The following is a 16,994-nucleotide window of genomic DNA, read 5'->3' on the forward strand; positions in this document are numbered from 1 at the left end:
TCCACCCGATCCGCCATCTTGTTTGTTCTCATTGTTCATCTTTTAAAAACCAAACACCTGACCTTGTTGATGAGCGGACGCTGACTCAGCTGTCCTTGAGGACAGAGCAGAGACTTCACAGGAATAGACTGCCACCTCTGATGTCCAGCTGGTGGGTGTGAACCACCGGCCTTGGTAAGCATTGGTTTGCAGCCCAATGCTTAGTCCTTTTGTCACCACCTCACTGAAGGTTTTCTGGAGGAAAACCCAAACCTAACTGCATTGCCATCGAGGTGATTTTGACATACAGCTGCCCAATAGAACAGAGAGGACTGCTTTCCAGTTTCCGGGGGCACACTGCCTCCTCTTTCTACCAATGAGTGACTGGTAGGTTCAAACTGCTGGCCTTGTGGTTAGTAGTCCGGTGCTTAACCCAGGATACCACCAGGGCTGGAGGAGGTGCTGTCTAAATGGAAACCTGAAGAGAACTATGAATCAAATGAAGAGGGAGAGGATATTGCGGGTGAAGAGAAACCACTCATAAGAGGTGCATGGAGCTGGGCAGGTAGATGAAAAGGAGAACGTGACAGAGTGGAGTCAAAAACGTTAGAAGGCAGACTCTGAGGGGTTGTGTTCTTAGGGGGTTGTGGGTGTTAGGGAGTTTGAACTTAGTCATGAACTTCTGAAAGACTTGCTACAGAAGACTGATGTGGTCAGATCTCGTACCTCGGTAGGTTGTTGGTGCCTATGTCTCCCTCCTTGTTCTCCGTGACCCTGTAGTACTGTGTGCCACTGACATCTGAACCTAGCACCTTCTGTTTGGTATTGTACTGTGTGCATTTCAACTCTTCCCTCCTAGATTGTGTGCACCATGAGGTTAAAGCTGCATCTTAGATTGTATCAGCCGGAGAATCTCACTCGTCTTCTATGCTCACTGTGCTCCTGGAACACGGAGATAACAAAGTGAAAGTCGCCCGCCTCCCCTCTCTCTCCGTCCCAATGTGGACGAGGAGCTTGGTTTTGAACAACTTGCAGGGCCTCTCCATCCTCACTGACTGCTCGTGCTGTGTTTCAGGAAAGGGCATTAGTCACAACAAACATAGCAGTCACCGCTCAAGGAGGACTGCCACGGATCAAGCTAAAGACGGCACCAGCCCAGCTCTAAATTCTCACCTGAGTGAAAGGTATGCCAAAGCTCTCCTGTGAAAATACCTACACAAGACCTTTTTGTTTTTTCTGAATTCTATACACCTCACAACAAAGGTATTATGTTTGTCTTGGAGAAATGCCTCTGATTTTCCTGATCCAATTTTGACTGAGTCTGATGGAGAATCTTCTGTTCTTCAGTGGAAACCTTTCATAAAATCGTTTTATATTAGAAACATGCTGTTTTTCTCCTGATGGTGAATTGGCTGGTTTTCTATTATTTCCTGGGATTGTTTAACAAATGTCAATGGTGGGAAGCCATGCGTCTCTAAAATACCTGCTTAAATTTTGTGTGTGGACTTGAGATCATTAGTGGGAATACAATGCAATTTGTAGATTCATTCACAATCACTTTACATCATTTAATACAAAATACCCAGTCCCAACGAGATGGATCAGCCAGGTGGCATTACTGATGGCGTCAAGTGTGGCAGCGTAGTGAGGTTGGCCCAGGATCGGACATTGTTCCGTTCTGCTGTGCATGGGGTCGCTATGAGTCGGTTCCGACTCAATGGCACCTGACAACAACAACCCAGTTCCTGGAAGTTGACATTTGTGTGCAGTTACACATTGCCTTCAGCGGCGTTTCAGCGTTACTTGTAAAGTGCCTATGAGTCGGTTCCAACTCGTAGTGACCATGTGTCAGGTTTCCAAGGAAAAGCTGGTGGGTTTAAATTGCCGACCTTGTGGTTTGCAGTCCAGGGCTGATCCTACAGGGCCACACCAAGATTTCAGACATTACTGTTTATTGTTGCTATGTGCCGTGGAGTCGGTTCTGACTCATAGCAACCCTGTACAGGGTTTCCAAGGCTGTAAATCTTTACAGGAGCGAAAGCCTCATCTTTGTCTTGCGTCATAGCTGGTAATATCGAACTGCTGACCCTGAGGTTAGCAGCCCAATTTGTAACCACTATGCTACTAGATTTACACCCTCGGAAACCCTGTACAGGGTCGCTATGGGTCGGACCCGACTCGATGGCACTTAACAACAACAACAACAACATGCTACTAGAGCTCCTTAGTGATTGCTCATTATTGCTTCATAGAGAACTTTTAAAAACTATTTGTTGTTGTTAAGTGCTATCGAGTCGGTTCTGACTCAGTGATCCTGTATAGAGGAGCAACTGGTGAGTTGGACCTTCTGACCTTGCAGTTGGAACCACCATTATGGTCTAGTGCTTATCCTACAGGGCCACTCTAGAAGGTATTAAAATGTAAAATTCTAACTATTGTTACGACTGAGTGTTTTTCAGTAAGATTGTCAGCTGGTGGTTTGTTGCTTTTTGCCATTTCTGTTGTCTGTTAAATAAGCCAAAGTACTTGTTTTGTTTTGTTTCAGTCCTCTTCTACGGTGTACACGTATAACGCCACAAAGAGGAAAGTCAGGTATGATTCCACACAAACAGTTTGTCCTTTGAGTATTAGCAACTGTAATGCACATGAAACGTGATCATTTTTCTTTCTTCCCCTCAGTGGTTTGTGGAAGTTTGTTTCATACACCAAAGCTTATGAAGGTGAGTGTTCTGTGAGCTCTGACTGTGGAATCATTGACAGTGTGACAACAGGGAGATCCAGGTTCAATCCCCAGCCCGGGCGCCTTATGTGGAGCCACCACTTGTCCGTGGTGGAGCCTTGCCTGTTGCTATGATGCTGAATGGGTTTCCTCGGCACTTCCAAAGTAAAATGGATCTAGCCCGTGAAAGCTTACGTTCAGCATTGTGCATAGGTCACCAGGACACTGGGCGCACAGCGGCGTCAGCGCTTTGCCCTGCAGTTTACAGATCGATTCACTGTGTACCTAGCTCACTGCTGCACACAGACATCCAGTAAAGGACATGTAAAATAATTAGGGACTGAGAAAAGGAGTCCGAATCCATGCTTTCCCATGACATAACTGTTGGGGACTGTTGTTTTGGGGGGCTGTACAGGTGACCCCATGTGTGCAGAGTAGAACTGCATGAGGTTTGCAAGACCGTAGCTTTTCGGAAACAGGTCACAGAAGTTAAGACGAATGCTTGGCAAACTGGTGTAGAGAGTTCACTTGGAAGAGGGCTGCAGCTCTTGTGGGTATGTGCTGGGTGTGGGCTTGTGCTTCATAGTCTGTTCTGTTTCCAGGGTCAGACACCAAGACGTATTTCTGAGAGTCTAGGAGCTGAGGTGGACCCAGACATGTCTTGGTCAAGTTCTTTAGCCACACCGCCAACACTTAGTTCTACTGTGCTACTGGGTAACACGGGCAAGTATGGGTGTCCGCTCCGAAAAGGTGGGGTGTTGGTAAACAGTCAGCTCTAATGCTTCTAGAAATGTTCTAAAAGGCAAGTCTGAAATTAACATGTGAGCTGATTTTACTGTTTTTGATAAATGGGTTAATACTGCAAGCTGATTTTATTGGGTGTCGAGTGGGTCCGTCATAAGTACAGGAAGTGGGCGCGATTCTATAGGTGTCTTTCCATTTCTTCCCTGTGGTTTCTTTTTCCCTTCGTCCGTCAGTCCTACCCTCCCTGCCTTCTGAGCTTTCTCCCAGGGCAAATGCTGCCGGTCTGACCTCGCGTGCTTAAGTTGTTGTAAGACATGCGCACCTGCCTGGTGTGATTGTTCACCTCATAAGGCCGCTCTGTTGTTTATCTGAAGGAGCCTTGGTGACCCAGTGGGTTCAGCGCTTAGCTACTCACTGCAGGGTTGACAGTTGAGACGCACCAGCCAATTCTTGGGAGCAAGATAAGGCTCTCTGCAGTCTTGGACGTCCTGTGTGACAGTGGGCTGTGATGAGTTGGGATTCACTCAGTGGTGGTGGGATTGTTTGGCTGGAATAGGAACTGCAGGGTGAATGTGGGTTGAAGGGTGACCAAGGGCCATTGGTCTTAGGGAAAGCCAGTTTCTTGGCACCTCTGAGAGGCTCTGGGAAGTAGCTCACTCACTACGTTGATTGACCATCCTAATTGCTGCACTTGGGCCAGTTAATTTTGTTTCAAGTATGTCTTCTCCAATAGCGCATGTGGGTTTTCTGATGTTTGATGGAAAAATACATCCTTGCTGGTGCTGTTTGTAAATGTTTCTGCCTTTACTGTGGTGTGTGATACAGAGTACAGCACAGAGCAGGTAAATGGGGCTTTTGTTTTCACAGTCAGAGATGAAGGCGTGTCTGAAACTACGTCCCCTAATGCTGCTGCCGCCGCTTCTGCTGTAAGTGCCCCTGACACCTGGCTCGTGTCGCTGAGACGGCCGAGGCGGCTTCGGTGCCATTATCAGTTATCTAAGCCTGTGAGACAGTCTTTGAACGTGCTCCTTGTCTCTCATTTCCTTTGACTGTCTTTGACATATGACTGCCTCTGTGTAAGAATGAGTGGAGTGTGTGTACGAATGGGGTTCAAAAAGTTTGTGGGAAAATGGAACTAAAAGATAGTGGTGTTTTTCCAGGACCTTTTTGAAGCCTCCTCATATGTGTGTGTGTCTCTGCTCTTGAGATCCTTACATGTATTTGATTGCCCACTGAGTTTTTATACTATCAATTTAAAAATATCTCTTCGGCAGATTTCAAAAGACTGTGTTTCTAACCATAATGAAAGTGTGAAGAGAAGTGACTGGTTTCTCCCTTCTGTGCCAGACCATGAGAATGCACATGAAGTTGAAGCGCTGAGTTGCGGTGAGTCTACTTGAGGGTGGAGTCTCGCTCTTCTCTTCTGGAAGGAAAACACGTTGCTGCGCCTCTCTTGATTACCCCGCTTGTGTGTGTATCTCAAGACCTTGTGGCTAGAAACTAACTTTATTTGGCCGAAAATGTTTAAGCATCGTTCTAAGGCAGTATTAGTCGAGATGTTATGGTGACAGAAAAACTAAATCCATAACTCAAACCCTTCAGAAATGAAGACTAAGACTTGTAATTAACAAAATGAGAAGGCCTTACTTTCTAGTAGAAAAGTATGAACCAGGTGGTGAGATTATTACATCTTTCTTGGTATGCACCTATATGTGAATAAATCTGTAGGAGTCCATAGCTATGTGTGTGTGTGTGTGTGCTATCAAATACACGTGTATAGACATATACCTATTTCTATGGGTGTATAAAATTGTAAAATGAGAATTGATGTCCCACAAGATAGATTTGAAATATCTGGTTTGATGGGTTTTAAAATAGTCAATTGTATATATAGTAAAGTAAGGTGAATTCTAACTTTGTAGAGCTAAAATAGAAAGAATTGTAGAGATTAGAGTAAGAATAAAGAACTCTGGGTACTTTGGAATCAGTTTTTACTAAAAGCACAGGGGAATGGTGACTAGCCAAATACACAACAGCTACCACTCAGAAAGGTGAGGTGGGTGGAGACGCAGCATGGTGGCTGTGTAGAATTAATAACTGGATTACAAACCACAAGGTTGGTAGTTCAAGTTCACCAGCTGCTCTCCTGAGAGAGATGAGGCTTTCTGCTCCTACAAAGATAGATGTATGCCCTCGGAAACTCTGTACAGGGTCGTTCTGAGTAGGAACCGACTTGGGAGAGATGAGGCTTTCTGCTCCTACAAAGATAGATGTATGTCCTCGGAAACTCTGTACAGGGTCGTTCTGAGTGGGAACCGACTTGGGGCACTCAACAACAACAAGAAGCAGACAGAATAACTTTTCTGCTGAATTATGTGCAGTTTAGCATATTATGCTTTCCTGAGACAGACTGTAAAAAGGGAATACATTTTATGGTTGTACTTTCAAATGTTCTCTTCTAATTGTGTTCCTGTTTGAAATTTGAACAGATGTGAGGAAAACACTTGGGAGTTTATTTGAGGATGTGAACAGTCAGGAAGACCATTTTGGAAGGTCAATGCCAAATCCTCTCCAAGAACATGAGACTATTACTGATATTTCTGAAGAAGATAGTTTTTCATTGTGTGTTACTAAATGTAAAACAGGACATCTACAAAAAATAAAAACTGGTAAGACTAGGAAAAAACGTTTCAGTAAAACAAAGGCTGGTGCCTGTGAAGCAGCTCGAAAGCAGATGGAAGGAAACAACCACTCATTTGCAAGTGACAGTGACCCATTGGATTCAAGTGTCCCGTGTCAGGGGCTCCCAGGGGACGGCACACACTCCAAGGAGCTTGTAGCATCCGGAGCCTCTGAGTGGTCGTCACTAACCCTTTCAGGTCTAAATGGAACTCAGATGGAGAAAATGCCCTTCCTACCTGCTTCTTCTTGTGTCCACAGTGATTTGGAAAAAGACTTGCTAGGCCCAGAAACAGAGTGCACCATCATTGTTACTTCAGAACATTCTCCAGCACGTCTTCCAAGTCGGCCCAGAACAGAGACGATACTGAGTGAGGAACCTGCGGTCAATCAGTGCGACGGAGGGCAAAGTCTGGAGTCTCATCCAGTAAAGCAAACAGTGTCGGCACCATCTCCAGTCACTTCTCCTATTCAGGGTATCCACAAGTCTCTTTTCAGGATAGAAGACTCCCCGGGAGAGACTTTTGGAGTAATTTTCTCAGGTAATATGACTGATCCTAACTTTACAGAAAAGCCTGAAGCCTCTGCAGGTGAACTGGAACCGGATACTCATTACTCTCAGAGAGGGGTTCCCTCCTGCCCAAAGTCAGCTGCTAATGGAAGCTGCCCAGTCATCACCAGGCGTACTCCTCTAACTCTGAGGAATGCAGGTTTCATATCCACCTTGAAACAGAAAACTAAGAAGTTTGTTTATTCTCTAAGTGAAGAAACATCTTACACGGGAGGAAAAAACCAGAAAGATCAAGAATCCGAACGAAGGAAGAATTCAGCCTGCGCTGTAGCACCGCTCCCAACGCCACCTGCTGATTCAGGTGCCTCTTTTCTTAGTTGCGTTAGAGTGGCTCGGTCCCTGCTATGAGTGCATGCATTTCTTGTCTTTAATCTTTAAACATTTTAAACATACAGCCAGCTTTCCTTTTGTAGCTTTGTTTGCATTTGTTTGATTCCTTTTCCTGTCAATCTCAGGTGGTGTCTCCCCATATTATTGTACAGGCCTTTAATCACCAAGGTCCAGAAGCCCATTCAGTCAGACATTCTGGATCACTGTGCACAGACATGTCCGTTAGTCTGCAGTCCTGGTGTAGCGCTGTGGATCAGCACTGCTCTGCCAGCCACAGGCACTGCTCCAGGAAGGACGTCCCCAGGGTCACTGTGAATTGGGACTGACTCGATGGCACTTCACAACAACCGCCACTCTTGAGATGGAACAGCTGGAGGTGCTAAGCCTCAAAGGTTTGGCTGCTAAGTTCCTGCTTTCATTTTTTTCTTTTTTTAAGCTGTGGTCAAATAGACCATGTTTTGACACAAATAACTCATCTTCCACGTTTGTGTGCCACAGCTCCTCCCTTCAAGGTAGTTTTGTAAATGTGCTATGACACTTTTCTTTTTTTAACCACGTTTTAAGAAATTGGTATAGTCAGAGCTTACGAATTTACCTCTGAGGAGAAGAAAGCAGGTAGCAAAAGTGTTATATGCATAAAAATACGACTTAAGTAAATGTGCCATTTTAGCCTTTTTTCTAAGTATATTATAGCATATGGTAAGAATGTGGACAACTCTAAAAATGTTATATACTATGTGTTTTCTCTGATACATGTAGGAAAGAGGAGAAAAAAAGGTAATTGGTAGCTAAATGTAAGGTAAGCCAGTCCTTATATAAAATAGCCATTGTTTTATTAGTTTTCTTAATCTTTTAAATCTTAAAGTTGCTAGAAGTTATTGCTAAGAAGCTCTGGTAGTGTAGTGTTTACGTGACAGGCTGCTAACCTCAAAGGAGAAAGATGAGGCTTTCTGCTCCCATAAAGATTTACAGCCTCCAAAACCCCATACAGAGTTGCTATGAGTCAGAACTGACTCCATTGCACACCATCACCACCTAAAGTTATTGCTAGATCTCTGAGGGTCCATAGTGTGCACAAACCAAGTCAATTTTTATTCTAGCAACGACTTGCTTGTCTCAGAACCCTGGTGGTACAGCAGTTAAGCACTCGGCTGATAACTGAATGATTGGCGAGTTCACGAGTTAACTCCAGGGGAGGAAGACACGGCTGCTACAGCCTGGGACGTGTCATGGGCACCACAGCACAGCGGCCAACAACAACCACACTCCCGTCTCAGTAGCTAAACCACTTGTTTCAAAGAAGTGTGTTTTCTCCCTTCTAGTAGGGTGTGCATTGGACTTCGAACGACATGGTCCGCAGTTCAAACCCACCAGCTGCTCCACGGAAGAAAGATGAGGCTTTCTGCTCCTGTAAAGATTTACAGCTTCAGAAACCCTACACATGGTTGCTAGGAGTTGAAGGCACTTGGAAACAACAATAGAAAGTTTTGTTGTTGTTAAGTGTCATGGAGTGGGTTCCGACTCATAGTGACCCTGTGTATAGTTTCCAAGGAGTAACTGGTGGATTTGAACCACCAACCTTGTGGTTAGCAGTCTGGTACTTTTCCTATAGCATCACCCCAGGACTCCCAGTGGATGATAAGGCTACTGGAATTAAAGTAGAGAGAAACTTTTAGATTTGAATTAATTTCCAGAGAAAAGTGTTTGCTGCTTTAGATATCAGCTATAAAGCCAATGCAACAACAAATGCCTGGTTGTTCTGTGCCATTGAGTTGGTTCTGACTCATAGCGACCCTGTATAAGGTTTCCAAGAAGCAACTAGTGAACCTGAACCTCTGACCTTGCCTTCCAGCACATTCAACCTGCAGCACTACACCAGGACTCCTAATACCTAGTGGTGGTGGTGGTGTGCCTTGGAGTTGGTTCTGACTCCTAGCACCCCTGCATAGGGTTTCCAAGGCTGTAACTCTTTATGGGAACAGAAAGCCTCATCTTTCTTCCTCAGAATGGCTGGTAGTTTTTAACTGCTGACCTTGAGGTTAGTAGCTCAGCTTGTAACCACTTTGCTACCAGAGCTTTTGAATGCCTGGTTGTTGTTGTTAAGCGCTGTCGAGTTAGTTCGGACCCATAGTGACCCTGTATAGGGTTTCCAAGGAGACTCTGGTGAGCTTGAACCGCCAACCTTGCAGTTCAAACAGCTTTACAGTTGGCATATTAACCCACAGTGCCACAGTATGCCTGGTATTGGTTGCTAATTAAGAATATTGAATTGTTAATGGAAATCCCAAGGACTGAGAAAATGAACTTATCTGTGCAGTTGAACTCATTTGGCTTTGTAATTGAGACAGGTTGTTTTTTATGCCCTTGATACATAGAGCCTGTTTTTAAAAACTGACTTTTGTTCTTTTTAATATGAGAAAATACAATGAAACCGAACTCACTCCATCAAGTCAATTCTCACTCACAGTGACCCTGTGTAGGGTTCCCAAGATTGTAAATCTTTATGAGAGCAGACAGCCTCATTTTTCTCCCAAAGAGGGGCTGGCGGTTTTGAACTGCCAACCCTGTGGTAATTAGTCCAGTGCTTTCCCTGCAGTACCACAAGGACTTCAGAATTAACTAAAGGAAACAGTTCTTTTTTGAGTTCTTTTCCTATGCTTTACTTTTCTGTATTCGATTAGTATTCACGGGGAACTTACTAGTCAATAAAATCATTTTGAATTTTATATATGGCATCTAGCCAGTTTTTTGAACTACATACTAATTTTAATTTAATTGATAACATTGCTTAAAAACATAAAGTAGTTTATTTTCAGCTAGAAAGTAACAATAACTTCAAAAGAAAAGTAACTAACTCCTGTTCAGAGCAGTGATGCTTACTGACTGCTCTTCACGTTCTCATTTAGACACGGCCTTCTTACTTGCAAAATATTTGTTTAGTGAATGTGGTGGATGACATTGGTTTTTATTTTGTCACTTTTTGTCTTCATAATCAGGTTTATTGCAATCTTCTGTCAAAAGAATTCGTTTCCAGAATGTGACTGGAGAACCCACTTTGTCCTTAACCAGCTCTTTTGAGACAATCCCAAGGAAAAGTCCCAGTAAGGAGAGCAGTTCTAGCAATACAGCACCTCCGGAACTTGATAACAAAGAAACAAAGTGTAATCATACGGTACAACCACAGTCATTTATAACAGCAGACACCGACTATCTGTCATGCCTACTGGAAAGTCCTGATGATAATGCAAAATGTGACCAGAGAGTGTCAGGTTTCAACGGGCAGCCTCCAGTACAGCATTCTGAAGTAAAATGTTGTGGTCTCTACTCTCAGTCCCAGGAGAGCTTTTTGCGTGACCAGGCTGAAGCCAGCACTGTTGTTTTAGCACCTGGCCCCAAGGACCCTTTATCACATCCAACTGTGGTTCCTAGAGAAGAAGAGTCACAGATAACGCCAGTGGAAATCAACTGTAAGAATTGTGAAGCTGCTTTTGAATTAAACAAACATACTCCCGTGGAAAAGTACCAAGAACTGTGTGACTTTAATGACGGTTCTGAAGCAGCTGAGCTGTCGCCACTTGAAAAGTCCTTGAAAGTAGCAGTCCCTTCCTGGAAGGTGCAGTTTAACCAAAATACAAGCATCGCAATAATCCACAATGACCAAGAAGAAGTTGCTTTCAATCCAAACTCTGAAGAACTTTTCCCAGAGAGTGAGGATAGCTTTGTCTCTCACATGACGAGGAAAAGGAATGTGTCTCTTTTAGAAGATAGTCTGGAACACCACAAGACAAGAGTCAGCGGAGTAGGAGCACATGTTCTTACAAGCCCTAGCACAGCGGTGTGTTTAGACATGAGTGACAGACAAGCAGGCCAGGCACTAATGATAAAAGATCCCAACACAGCAGACAGAGGCCATAGTCTCACAGACGAGGCCAGAAATCATGGAAAGCACCATCCCAAAGTGACTGTGAGTCAAGATTTAAGCCCAGATGTCTTTGTACAGACAGGCTTGAAGTCACACAGAAATGAAGAATCCATGAAAAGATATGCTGGACTCGTGGATTCAATTTCAAACTTCAGTTTTGGAGGTGGCTTCAGAACAGCTTCTAACAAGGAGATAAGACCCTCTGAACATAACCTTAAGAAAAGCAAAGCGCTCTTCAAAGACATTGAGGAGCAGTACCCTCAAAGTATAGCTTGTGCTGGAATTGTAAATGCCTTGCCATCAGATAATCAAAAGGAATTAGACAAATTGCCTGTAAATCCCGCGCGGGATTCACAGGCAGTTTATACTGTATCCAGGGATGAGCAGGGGAGGGCCTTTGTGTCTGACAATGGAGAGAATCACCCACCCCCACAGATTTTCTCTGTAAAGCAAAATTTGAATTCAAACCATAATCTAACACCCAGCCAAAGGGCAGAAATTACAGAACTTTCTTCTATCTTGGAACAATCAGGGAGTCAGTTTGAATTTACACAGTTCAGAAAATCAAGCCACGTGACAGAGAATCGCACATTTGAAAGATGTGAAAACCAAATGACTATCTCAAATCACCTTTCCGAGGATTGGAAAGATAGTCTTGACGTCTCAGCTAAGGGCTCTCCTACCAGTCAGGTTGGAAACAGCAAGAAATCGGACAGGACGGTTGGTGATAAACAAAAGGCAGTGTGCTTGCTGCAGAATGACTGTAACAAAAGTGCCTTTAGCTACTTAACACATAAAAATGAAGTGGAGTTTACGGGCTTTTGTTCTGCTCTTGGCACAAAAATTCACGTTTCCAGTGAAGCTCTGCAAAGTGCTCTGAGACTGTTCAGTGACTTTGAGGATCCTAGTGAGGATACGTCTGCAAAAGTAGATCCCAGAAGTTTCTTTCCAAGTAAACATGCTGTTCCACTGTCTGAAACACACAGTCTCGTCAGTGATCGGAATTTGACTGAGAAGCATGACAAATGCCAACTTATATTACGAAACAGTATTGACATGACTATTAGCATTTCTGTTGACGAAAATATCAGGAATTGCCAGAAAAACACAGAAGCTGAAGAAAGCAAGTATACTGTTGCCAGTAGAAATACTTACAACTCAGGAGAATCTGAAGGCAATGATTTAAGTCAAAAGGACACAGTTGATTCTCATAAAGAAAGCAAGAGCTCCCCAGGTATTCTTGACCAGTGCAACATGCATCTGAAATTATCTAGCCAGTTTAGAAAGAAGGGAACCAAGGAAATTAAAGAAGGTTTGTCAGATTTAACTTGTTTGGAAGTTGTGAAAGCTGAAGAAAGATTTCATGTTGATACTTCAAATATAAAACAGTCCACTTCTAATAAAATGAGGCAAAATGTGAGAGATTTTGACATGTGTGGTTTACCCTTCCAGACTGCAAGTGGGAAAAATATCAGCGTCTCCAAAGAGTCACTCCATAAAGTTGCAAGTTTATTTAATGAGAAGTATGCAGAAGAAGAATTGAATAGCTTTTCAGAATCTTTGAATTCCGATTTGCCTTCTGGCATAAGTAGGAACAAAACGGACATTTCAAGTTACGAGGAAAGAAACATGGTTAAAAACAGAATATGGAAAGGAAGTAACCCACCTGGTACTGAAAATAAATTACTCACTGCCCACCAACAACCCAAATGTGAAATTGAAAAGATCAGAGCACCTGCCCTATTGGGTTTTCATACAGCTAGTGGGAAAAAAGTGAAAATCACAAAGGCATCTTTGGACAGAGTGAAGAATCTGTTTGATGAGAAAAAGCAAGATGGTACCAGTGAAGTGTCCAGTTTTCACCCCCACAAGGCAACTGCTCTGAAGGGAAGAGGGGAGTATGAGTTAGCATGTGAGACCGTTGCAGTAGCAGCCATCCCAGAGTCTGAAGACATGGGGAATTCTCTGGATGGTAATGCGCGAAACCTTGTTTCCAAGGAGACCATGGGGCTCTTAACTGATCATCTCTATAGAAACACTGAGAATCTCAAACTGTCAAATCGGATTTCCTTGACAGCTAATGTCCATGAAAATATAGAAAAGGAAGCATCTAAAAGCCCAACAACTTGTTACACAGACCATTCACTTGTTTCAGGCAACGAGAAGCCAGCTTTAGCATTTTCCACAGGACCAGGTAGGAATGTGACTGTGAGCCACACATCACTGTCTGAGGCCAAAAAAATTGTCAACTCTGGTATGGAGCCGGTAACGAAGAAAGTCACAGGTAGCGAGAACACTAGGGTTTCCGAAGTGATTCCAACAGAAAGGAAAGCAAACACACCCCTACAAACAGGAGATAGTTGTATTCAGAAACATCTGACACACAGTCCGCCATGCAGAAACAAAGATGGAGATGTTGAATTCCCTACATTTGATTCAAATAGTTTTGAGATAGGACCACCTACATTCAGTACAGCAGGTGGTAAAGTCAGCTCTGTCTCACATGAAGTAGAAAACTGCAGTGCAGGCATTAAACAAAACACTGAGAGTGAATCAGATGCTTATGAAATGAAAGCCATGCCCTCGTGCTATAAAGCAGTCGGGAGTTCAGAAGATACTGTTTTTCCTAACTCTCTGTGTGGCGAAGGATGCACTACACATTCATGTCAAGTTTTTGACATTCAAAATGAGCAGATTTTACAGCATGACCGAAGTATCTCTGATTTGGATCAAGTTTCTGAAATACCCCCTTCTCAGCTTAGTCATTTGAGAACTTCTGATACATGCCAGTTTAACATGGGGATACCTCCCAAGTCAACCTCTTCTATGAACACCTGTGGGATTTTTAGCACAGCAAGTGGAAAATCTGTACAGGTGTCAGATGCTTCCTTACAAAAGGCAAGACAGGTGTTTTCTGAGATTGAAGATAGTGCCAAGCATCGTGTTTCTCAAGTATCCTTTAAAAGTAACGAAGAACATTCAAATAAGGTCACAAGAGAAAAAAATGCTACCGTACATACTCAAAACAAAGTGTCATCCCCTGTAGAAAGCTTTTCATCTAAAATGGTAAATCCATCTGCCTACTGTGGATTTAATACAGCAAGTGGAAAACAGGTTTTCATTTCTGAAAGTGCCTTATGTAAAGCTAAGGGAGTGTTAGAGGAGTTTGATCGAATTACAGCTGAATGTTATCCTCAGTCCCGTGCATCTAGAGGACATGCATCACAAACATTCCTGCCTTGCGTTGAAAAGAGACTGCCAAGACACCTTGTAAACTCCAATGTAGAAAACACTCACAGCGAAGAATTTCAGTTTTCAAGTAACTGTAATATTGAAAGTGGTTCTTCGGAACACTGTCCTCCTGCCAAGGTTTCTCCACATCTGTCTCAGTATAAGCAAGACAAATTGCAGTCGATGGCAGGAACCCAGGTATCACTTGCTGAGAACATTCATTGTTTGGAAAAAGAACAGACTTTGCCTAAACTTGTAAAAATGGAAATTGGTGAAACCAAAACTTGCGCTAATCTCCCTGTAAAAAACGGAGTGGACATTTGTTCTACTTATTCCAAAGATCCAGAAAACTCTTTTGAAACCGAAGCAGTAGAGATTGCCAAGGCTTTTATGGAAGATGATGAACTGACAGATGCAGAACTGCCAAGTATTTGCAGAAATTCTCAGCTTACCTACCCCAAAACTGATGAAATGTTTAATTCAAGAACTGGGAAAAGAAGAAATGTGCTGGTCTCCACTGGTAAGTTTCTGTTTTTTTCCCTTTTGGTTTTCAGTTCCATAAAAAACTGTGAACATAGTCCTGATACATGCTAGCTTCTGGCTATAGAAACAGGCCTAGTGATCAATTTCCAGAAATTAGCCAGTGAGAACTTTGTGAGTCACAGCAGAACATTGTCCAGTATGGAGCTGGAAGATGAGTTTGCTAGGCTGGAGGGCACTCGACACACACGGTGGCTGTTGAGTCAGCTCTGACTCACAGTGATCATATGTACAACAGAACAAAATGTGCCTCAGTGCTGGGCCGTCTCCATGGTTAATGGTGGCCTTGAATCCATTGATTCGGTCCTTGTGTTAATGCATGTCATTGAGGGTTTCCTTCATTTTCATTGGCCCTCATCTCTAACAAACACGATGTCCTTTGTAATGATTGGTCTTCCCTGATGACATGTCCAAAGTGAGTGTGTCAGAGTTTCACTGTTCTCACTTGTAAGGAATATGCAGGGCAAGAAAACCTTAACTAACCATCTCTTCTGAAAACTGGACTCAGAAGTATGTAAGAAATAAATTATCATGAAGTGATAAATAAATATCACTCAAAAGATTTAAGTGTGTTGGCGAGTCCCTTCATATTACAAAGAAACAGACTAGTCAGTTGATCCCCGGTGGATACCAGTTTGACATAACTAGGTGCTAAGACTCACCAGTACCTAACAATAACAAATCAAGGTCAGAACAAATCTGTCCTGACAAATGCTCCTTAGAAGCAAGAATGGCAAGACTTTGTCTCATATGATTTGGACATGCTGTCAGGAGGGACCAGTCCCTAGAGAAGGACCTCATGCTTGGTGAAATAGAGGGTCTGTGAAAAAGAGGAAAACTTTCCATGAGATGAATGCAACAGTGGGCTTCTGGGAACGATGAGGAGGAAGGTGCAGGAGTGGGCAGTGTTTTGTTCTGTTGCACGTGCATCACTGGGTAGGAACCGGTTCCATGCCACCTAACAACCACCACAGCCAGGTCACACACTAGACTGATTCCTTTGGGGCAAAGTAAGTTTATAATGCTCATTGTAAACTATTTTTTGCTCACTAGTGCAAAGTTTGTAGTGCATAAGTGGGTTGGTTTCTGCCTAGGTAAAAAACCTCATTCTTTTAAATGTTCTCATTATTTAATTCCTCAGTTTTGTTATGTGTAAAACCCGCTGCCACTGAGTTGATTCTGACCCATGTGACCCTGCGGATATTTGGATGTTATTTGTCTTGGTTTAACAGTTTAATTATTTTATAACTATCTAATGCCTGTTAAGCTAAGGAGCCTCTGGTAGCGTAGTGGTTACAAATCGGACTGCGAGCCACAAGGTCAGCAGTTCAAACTACCAGCTGTGCCGCCAGAGAAAGATAAGGCTTTCTGCTTCCGTAAAGATTTACAGCCTCAGAAACCCTGTACAGGGTCGCTGTGAGTCGGAACCGACTCCATGGTATATAACAACAACAACAACAATGCCTGTTAAAGCCTTACAGGGACATTTTCGCTCATTAACTCCCAGAAATTCATTCCCTGTAACAAAGCTTTAGAAAGCACAGTACCTGTTCTCACGTAGGATCTCAGTGTGACATAAACGTTTATCATTTCAGTCATGGTTCAGTTTGGTTCTTTCGGCTTTTATACTTTTGAAGTGTTAGAAGTGTTAGCTTTGCAGATATCTGTATGTAATTTAAATTTAAATTGAACTTTATGCTCCCTGACTCACTCAAGGCCTCCTGAGGAATTCTTCTTTGAATTTAGAAAACATAATTCTTTGAAGAAATCTGTTTTTATTTCTTGCTGGTAAACCTGGCCTTCCATTCAGTCCCCATTTGTTGGAGAGTAGTTAATTTCTACTGTGGAATCTTGGTGTGATGCTGTAGGTATGCACTGAATGGCTAACTGCAAGATTAGGAGTTTAAGCCCACCAGCTGCTCCTCAGAAACCCTATGCAGGGCTGCTGTGAGTCAGAACCAACTTGACGACACACAACAACAAAAACAATAAATGTTGTAACTGTAACAATTGTCTCTCAAAAAAGAAACCCAAACCTGGAAGCCATTGAACTGATCCTGACTCACGGTGATCCCACATGTGGCCAAGTAGAACTGTGCTTCAGGGCGGAAGTAGTTCACCAGGCCTTTCTCTGAGGTGCCTTGGATTGTCAATCTTTGCTTGTTCTTCAGTGCCATCGAGTCCGTTCTGACTCAGTGCGCTGGATAGGGTTTCCAAGGAGCGGCTGGTGGGTGTGAAACCCTGAGCTTGCAGTTCACATTTGAATTTGTATCTTACTG

At 43.2% G+C, this 16,994-nt stretch overlaps 1 protein-coding gene across 1 annotated transcript in view; it reads left to right on the forward strand.

The window, feature by feature from the left end:
- Positions 1–16,994, forward strand: part of BRCA2 (breast cancer 2, early onset) — an 82,747-nt gene that overhangs the window by 8,485 nt on the left and 57,268 nt on the right. Inside the window, 6 exon segments of the mRNA XM_006877849.1 lie at positions 1,055–1,163; positions 2,525–2,571; positions 2,659–2,699; positions 3,301–3,448; positions 10,406–12,916; positions 13,100–14,695. Coding sequence (XP_006877911.1) covers positions 1,055–1,163; positions 2,525–2,571; positions 2,659–2,699; positions 3,301–3,448; positions 10,406–12,916; positions 13,100–14,695 — 4,452 coding nt within the window.

This window comes from Chrysochloris asiatica, unplaced genomic scaffold (assembly GCF_000296735.1).
Source record: "Chrysochloris asiatica unplaced genomic scaffold, ChrAsi1.0 scaffold00638, whole genome shotgun sequence".
In the NCBI taxonomy this organism is placed as follows: domain Eukaryota; kingdom Metazoa; phylum Chordata; class Mammalia; order Afrosoricida; family Chrysochloridae; genus Chrysochloris; species Chrysochloris asiatica.